This window comes from Piliocolobus tephrosceles, chromosome 2, assembly GCF_002776525.5.
Source record: "Piliocolobus tephrosceles isolate RC106 chromosome 2, ASM277652v3, whole genome shotgun sequence".
NCBI classification, from domain to species: Eukaryota; Metazoa; Chordata; class Mammalia; order Primates; family Cercopithecidae; genus Piliocolobus; species Piliocolobus tephrosceles.
The window spans coordinates 192,616,476-192,624,231 of record NC_045435.1 but is presented as its reverse complement, the minus strand read 5'-3'; the positions used below and the strand labels follow the sequence as shown (position 1 = coordinate 192,624,231).

At 46.0% G+C, this 7,756-nt stretch overlaps 1 protein-coding gene across 1 annotated transcript in view; it reads right to left on the bottom strand.

Moving 5' to 3' along the window:
* TCTEX1D2 (Tctex1 domain containing 2) overlaps positions 1-7,756 on the bottom strand; it is a 24,229-nt gene that overhangs the window by 8,767 nt on the left and 7,706 nt on the right. Inside the window, exon 3 of the mRNA XM_023214824.2 lies at positions 5,494-5,563. Within this exon, the coding sequence (XP_023070592.1) occupies positions 5,494-5,563 (70 nt within the window). The remainder of the gene's footprint in view (positions 1-5,493; positions 5,564-7,756) is intronic.

Here is a 7,756-nt window from a genome sequence, read left to right as displayed (position 1 = left end):
TTTTTTTTTTTTTTTTTTTTGAGGCGGAGTCTTGCTCTGTCGCCCGGACTGGAGTGCAGTGGCCGGATCTCAGCTCACTGCAAGCTCCGCCTCCCGGGTTCACGCCATTCTCCTGCCTCAGCCTCCCGAGTAGCTGAGACTACAGGCGCCCGCCACCTCACCGGGCTAGTTTTTGTATTTTTAGTAGAGACGGGGTTTCACCGTGTTAGCCAGGATGGTCTCGATCTCCTGACCTCGTGATCCGCCCGTCTCGGCCTCCCAAAGTGCTGGGATTACAGGCTTGAGCCACCGCGCCCGGCCCATATACATGATTATCAAGAAAAATACAATGGAAACAAACTCACACACGACCCAGATACCAGAGTAAGCATAGAACAACATCAAATAACTACTGTGGCCGGGCGCAGTGGCACACGCCTGTAATCCCAACACTCTGGGAGGCTGAGGGGGGCGGATCACTTGAAATCAGGGGTTCCAGATGAGCCTGGTCAACATGGTGAAATCCTGTCACTACTAAAAATACAAAACTTAGCCGGGTGTGGTGGTGGGCACCAGTAATCCCAATTACTCGGGAGGCTGAGGCAAGAGACTTGCTTGAACCCAGAAGGTGGAGGTTGCAGTGAACCGAGATGGCGCCACTGAACTCCAGCCTGGGCGAGAGACTGAGACTCTCTCTAAAATAGAATAAAATAAAATAAAATAAAATAACTAGTATGACTAAAATGTAGAAAGAGTGGGGAGCAATAGAAAAATATACGAATTGGCTGGGCGCAGTGGCTCACGCCTGTAATCCCAGCACTTTGAGAAGCCCAGCCTGGCTAACATGGTGAAACCCCATCTCTACTAAAAATACAAAATTTAGCTGGGCATGGTGTCACATGCCCATAGTCTCAGCTACTTGGGAGGCTGAAGCACAAGAATCGCTTAAACCCGGGAGGCAGAGCTTGCAATGAGCCGAGGCCGCGCCACTGCACTCCAGCCTGGGTGACAGAGCGAGACTCCATCCCAAAAAAGAAAAATATATAAACCGAAGCACAGACAGGAAAAAATCAGAAAAAAGCATAAGAGACATACGGAATACAGAGAAAAGACCAAACGTACATGTAACCTAAGTCCTAAAAAGAGAGCAGAGTGGATGGAGCAGCAGCAGTGTTTTCTAAGAGAACAGCCACCTCTAGGGCCCGAGCTTCGTTTCTAATGCCATTCTCCAACACACCGAACAGGGGCTCCTTGGAGAAACGGCTGAATTCTAGGGCTGGGGCAGGGAACGAACACAATGGAGCTCCTTACAGTGCTAGAAAGTAAGGAAGTGCTCACAGAAACCCACAATAGTAGAGTCAGTGGGACACAGGAATCCACTGAAAGCTCTCAGGGGCCAAAGCCGGAGCAGTCAGCACTCCCGGCTCGCTGGCTCCCCCAACCCGCTGAGCTGTCTTTAAAAACTCTGCTCCGCAAATGCTGGGGAGGACGATGCGTGAATTACTCTTTCTCCATCCAATTCCCCTGAATACGCTCCGTCTAGACAGAGGGCAAGGTGAACCCACTGCACAGTTATCGAAAGAGTAACTTGATAGTGATGAAACCAGAAAAGCATTACCTCAGGCAGGTAGTCAAAGTTCACATGAATAGTGATAGGTCATGTTGATAGTATGTACCATTGATATGATATGACGAGAATGGCATTTGACCTCTGTGATCTTCCTTCCAAAAACCTGTAACCCCAGACTAATCATTAGCAGAAAAATCCCAACGGAGGAACATTCTACAAAATACCTAACCAGTGCTCCTCAAAAATGTCAAGGTGATGAAAAGCAAGAAAGTCTGAGAAACTGTTACAGCCAAGAAGAGCCTAAAGAGACATTTAATGCAGCATCCTAGACAGAATCCTAAAGCAGAAAAAGGACGTTAGGAAAAATAACTAAAGAAATCAGAACAAAGCTTTATTTGTTAACACTGTATCAACACTGGTTCATTGATTTTAACAAATGTTCCACACTATGTAGATGTTAACAACAGGGAGTGCCGTTGGTTCATTCACGTTAACAAATGTTCCATTCGGTGGAGATGTTAACAATAGGAAGTTCAGGTGCGGCAGACCATGCCTGGAACCCCAGTGTTTTGGGAAGCCGAGGCAGGAGGGCTGGTTAAGCCCAAGAGGTCAAAGCTGCAGTGAGCCATGATGGCACCACTGCACTCCAGCGTGGGTGACAGAGCAAGAACTGTCTCAATAACGTAATTATTATTCTTATAGTAATAGGGGAAACTGGGTGTGGAGTACATGCAAACTCTGCAACTTTTCTATAAATCTAAAACTATTTCAAAATAAAAACTTGATTTTTTTTTTTTTTTTTAATTTTGAGACAGAGTCTCACTCTGTTCCCCAGACTGGAGTGCAGTGTCGTGATCTCAGCTCACTGCAACCTCCACCTCCCAGGTTCAAGCAACTCTCCTGCCTCAGCCTCCCAAGTGGCTGGGGTTACAGGTGTGCACCACCACGCCTGGCTAATTTTTTGTAATTTTAGTAGAGATGGGGTTTTGCCATGGGGTTGGCCAGGCTGGTCTCGAACTCCTGACCTCAAGTGATCCACCCACCTCGGTCTCCCAAAGTGCTAGGATTACCGGTGTAAGCCACCGCACATGGCCAAAAACAATTTTTTTTTTTTTTTTTTTGAGACAGAGTCTCGCTCTGTAGCCCAGGCTGGAGTGCAGTGGCGCCACCTCCACTCACTGCAAGCTCCGCCTCCCGGGTTCCCGCCATTCTCCTGCCTCAGCCTCCCACGTAGCTGGGACTACAGGCGCCCGCCAACACGCCCAGCTAATTTTTTGTATTTTTAGTAGAGATGGGGTTTCACTGTGTTAGCCAGGATGGTCTCGATCTCCTGATCTCGTTATCCGCCCACCTCGGCCTCCCAAAGTGCCGGGATTACAGGAGTGAGCCACCATGCCCGGCCCAAAAACTACTTTTTTTAAACAAAGGCAATGCCTAAGAATTTTCCCAAACTGATAAAAAAAAATCAACCTGGTTGGGTGCAGTGGCTCACACCTGTAATCCCAGGACTTTGGAAGGCCAAGCGTGGTGCTGGGCACCTATAATCCCAGCTACTTGGGAGGCTGAGGAAGGAGAATCTCTTGAACCTGGGAGGCAGAGCTTGCAGTGAGCCAAGATCGCACCACTGCACTCCAGCCTGGGCAACAAGAGCCAAACTCCATCTCAAAAACAAAACAAAATCAACCCATAGATTCAAGAGACTCTGAGAGCTCCAAGCAGAATAAATATAAAGAAAGTAATAGTGGCTACAGAGAACACATCATCTTCAATTGAATAATAAAGCTTACAGCTGACTTATGAACAGAAACAATGGAAACTACAAGACAATGTAATCACTTATCTACCTACCTACCTACCTATCTATCTGAGGCAGGGTCTCACTCTGTCACCCAGGCTGGAGTGCAGTGGCACAATCACGGCTCACTGCAGTCTCAACCCTCCTGGGTTGAGGACCTCAAGCCGTCCTCCCACCTCAGCCTCTCAAGTAGCTGGGACCACAGGCGTGCGCCACCATGCCCAGCTAATTTTTGTATTTTTTTGTAGAGACGGGGTTTTACTGTGTTGCCCAGGCTGGTGTGGAACTCCTGGGCTCAGGTGATCCTCCTGTCTCAGCTTCCCAAAGTGCTGGGATGACAGGTGTGAGCCACTGCGCCCAGCCCTGATGGGAGACTGTACAATAGACGGATCCATCTGACAGTACCTGCACTCCGTGACCAACCTTAACCAGGTAAAAGGAGAGGACCAGCTGTTTTGTGCCTCCTAAGAAGATGCAGTAAGATGTACAGAAAACAGTCTTTCCCCAACCTCAAACCTATGGCTAATTAAGACTAGACCTAACTACTTATTTTCAAGAAGTACAGGAAATAGAAGACATACTAAACAATACCATAGGTATATAATCAGCAAATGCCCGAATATAGGAAACTCTACAGGACAAACAAACCAATTTCTTCAACAAACAAATGGCAGGAAAATAAATAAATAAATAAATAAATAAATAAATAAATAAATAAATAACTGACTGACTGGGCACGGTGGCTCACACCTGCAATCCCAGCACTTTGGGAGGCCAAGGTGGGTGGATCACCTGAGGTCAGGGGTTCGAGACCAACCTGGTCAACATGGTGAAACCCCATCTCTACTAAAAATACAAAAATTACCTGGGCATGGTGGTGAGCGCCTGTAATCCCAGCTACTCGGGAGGCTGAGGCAGGAGAATCACTTGAACCTGGCAGGCAGAGGTTGCAGTGAGCCAAGATCATGCCACTGCACTCCAGCCTGGGTGAGGAAGCAAGACTCCGTCATAAAAATAAAATTAAACGGCAGGATTAAAAGAGGAAAGAGAAATGAGGCAGCAAAAATGACAGATTAAAGTAAATTTAAAGCCAGATGCTGTGGTGTGCACCTATAGTCCCAGCTACCTGGCAGGCTGAGGTGGGAGGACTACTTGAGCCAAGGAGTTCAAGTCTGTAGTGTGTTATGATCACGTCTGTGAACAGCCACTGCACTCCAGCCTGGGCAATATAGCAAGATCCTATGTCTTTAAAAAAAATCCTAATTTACATATTAACCAAATGCAATGTGTAGACCTTATTTGAATCTTAATTTGAAAAAACTGTAAAAAAGAAAATAATAGGTCTGGCATGTTGGGTCAAACCTGTAATTCCACCACTTTAGGAGGCCAAGGCTGGTGAACTGCCTGAGCCCAGGAGTTCAAGACCAGACTGGCCAAGAGTGTGACCCATCTCTGCAAAACAATAAATAGAAAATGAGCCAGGTGTGGTGGTGCACATCTGCAGTCCCAGCTACTCAGGAGGCTGAGGCGGGAGGATCACTTCAGCCCAGGAGGCCAAGGCTGCAATGAGCTGTGATAGTGCCACTGCACACCAGCCTGGGTGACAAAATGAGACCCTGTCTCTTTAAACAAAAAAAAAAAGAAAAGAAAGAAAATGCATACTACATATGAGGCAATCTAGGATATCTGAACAATAACAGCATATTTTATGATATTAAGGACTGACAATATTTTAGAGATAATAAAGATATTTTATTTATTTATTTTTGAGACAGAGTCTCGCTTTGTCACCCAGGCTGGAGTGCAATGGCATGATCTTGGCTCACTGCAACCTCTGCCTCCTGGGGTCAAGCAATTCTCTTGCCTCAGCCTCCTGAGTAGCTGGGACTACAGGTGCGTGCCATCACACCCAGTTAATTTTTGTATTTTTAGTAGACACGGGGTTTCACCATGTTGGCCAGGCTGGTCTTGAACTCCTGACCTCAGGTGATCCGCCCGCCTCAGCCTCCCAAAAGTGCTGGGATTGCAGGTATGACCCACCGCACCAGGCCCCCCGCACTCTTGTAAAGACACTCTTACTGAATTGTCAAAAGGACAGATATCTCGTAATATAGATGAATAAAACAAGAAGGAAAATCCAGCTACTCACAATACTCCTTCACCTCTTTGTTCTCCAATCACTACTTGCACCACCATTTTGTATCGGTCAAATCCCATTTCTAGAAAGAAAAAATAAGGTTGTTTATAAGCAAATATGTAGTAAAATTGCTTATTGAGGACAACTTTGCCTAGAAATGGACAAAAACATTCAATCCACAAGTACTTAATGAATATGATGGTAAGCCTGGGAGTCAGGAGGACATGAAGACAGGCCCTAACTGTAACTCACCAAGCGTATCACCTTAGAAAGTGATTTAACTCTCCAGTTTAAGTCCCCCTCATTAAATGGGAATATCAGTACCTACCTCCCAGGGATGTTACAAGGTTAGATGAGATATAGTAGTATCTTTGTATTTTTTTTGAGATGGATTCTCGCTCTGTTGCCCAGGCTGGAGTGCAGTGGCGAGATCTCAGCTCACTGCAACCTCTGTCTCCCGGGTTCAAGTGATTCTCCTACCTCAGCCTCCTCAGTAGCTGGGACTACAGGAATGCGCCACCACACCTGGCTAATTTTTGTATTTTTAGTAGAAAAGGCATTTCACCATGTTGCCGAGGTTGGTCTCGAACTCCTGACCTCAGGTGATCCGCTCACCTTGGCCTCCCAAAGTGCTGGGATTACAGGCATGAGCCACTGCGCCTGACCAGATATAGTAATCTAAAGCATCTAAACAGTGCTGTTAAATACTAGTCCCTCAATAAACCTTACTTCCTTCCTTTTTCCCCTACTATAAGTCAGCTACTGAGCTGAACCTTCAAGACAGAGAAATAAAGAAGACGTTTTTCTTGCCTTAAAGAACTCACAGTAGTAAAGAACTCAAAGGAAAATAGAAAAATAGGCCGGGGACGGTGGCTCACGCCTGTAATCTCAGCACTCTCAGAGGCTGAGGCCGGTGGATCACCTGAGGCCAGGAGTTTGAGACCAGCCTGGCCAACATGGTTAAACCCTGTCTCTATTAAAAAATATAAACATTAGCCAGGCATGGTGGCAGGTGCCTGTAATCCCGGCTACTTGGGAGGCTGAGGCAGGAGAATTTCTTGAACCCGGGAGGCAGAGGTTGCAGTGAGCCAAGATTGCACCATTGCACTCCAGTCTGGGCGACAAGGGCACTCCACCTCAAAAAAAAAAAAAAAGAAAAGAAAAAAAGAAAGAAAAAGAAAAGGAAATAGAAAAACAAATTGAGAATGCAATATGCTTATAATTCAAGGAGTGGCATGCGCGATGTACACCAGGAACACAGAGCCAGTGGGCGCAGTTCCTCTGTCTGGGCAGTGGCAAGAAATCACTGGAGAAGACTTCTTGGAGGATGTGGCCGGCCAATAAGCTGAGCCTTGAGGGCTGAGTGAGAGGGGACCAGGTCAGCCCCATCTCTCCACATGCCTGAGACGGAGGGGCATGCGCACAGCAGGAATGCAGGGGACCTCCAGAAAACTGTAAGCTGTTCGGTCGGACAGACAAGAAAAAAATGAAGATTCCAGAGCAAAATGAGGTGATCCAGCACCATGTAGCTGTTTACCCCAGAAGCTACATTCTAGAGCAGCAAAATCCTGAAAATTATCATTAACACCAACTCTGAAGAGAAAAAAACGGAATGGGCCTTTTTAAATCTTTCTATTTTTTTGACCAAGGAATAGTGGAAACAGTTTAAAAAAAAAAAAAAAGTGAAATAAGCGAAGCTGAAACAGAGCCAGCTCTCTCTGATGAACGTACAAGTTCCAACATTCCATTGTAAACTGGACCATCTGAAGACTACAGCGATCTCCCATGTGGGGCATGAGCCTAATTCAGAGTGTTTAACAAAATCCTAGAAGACAGAGTCCAAGTAGTTTTTAAAAAACACTGTGCACAACTCAGCTGAGCTTCCTCCTTTCTCTCACCAATTCCGAATCCTACAGAAATGTGTCTAGAATAAGAAATACCCAACCCTTAAATCACAGTTCTGAGGGGAAAATCTGAGTCTCAGATACAGTGGGGAGGGGAACTTAAAAAAAAACCCACATCATATCAGAGCAATGAAAAATCCCCACATCATATCACAGCAATTAAAAATCCCCACATCATATCACAGCAATTAAAAATCCCCACATCACATCAATGAAAAATCTCCCACACCGTATCAGAGCAATCATGACGTATGGGCACAACAAAATGAAATGCAGCCAAATGGCAATAAACAAAGATGCAGTCGCAAAAACAAAAGAGTAACAAAGAAGAACAAAGCTACTGCTGGGTGCCGTGGCTCATGTCTGCAATC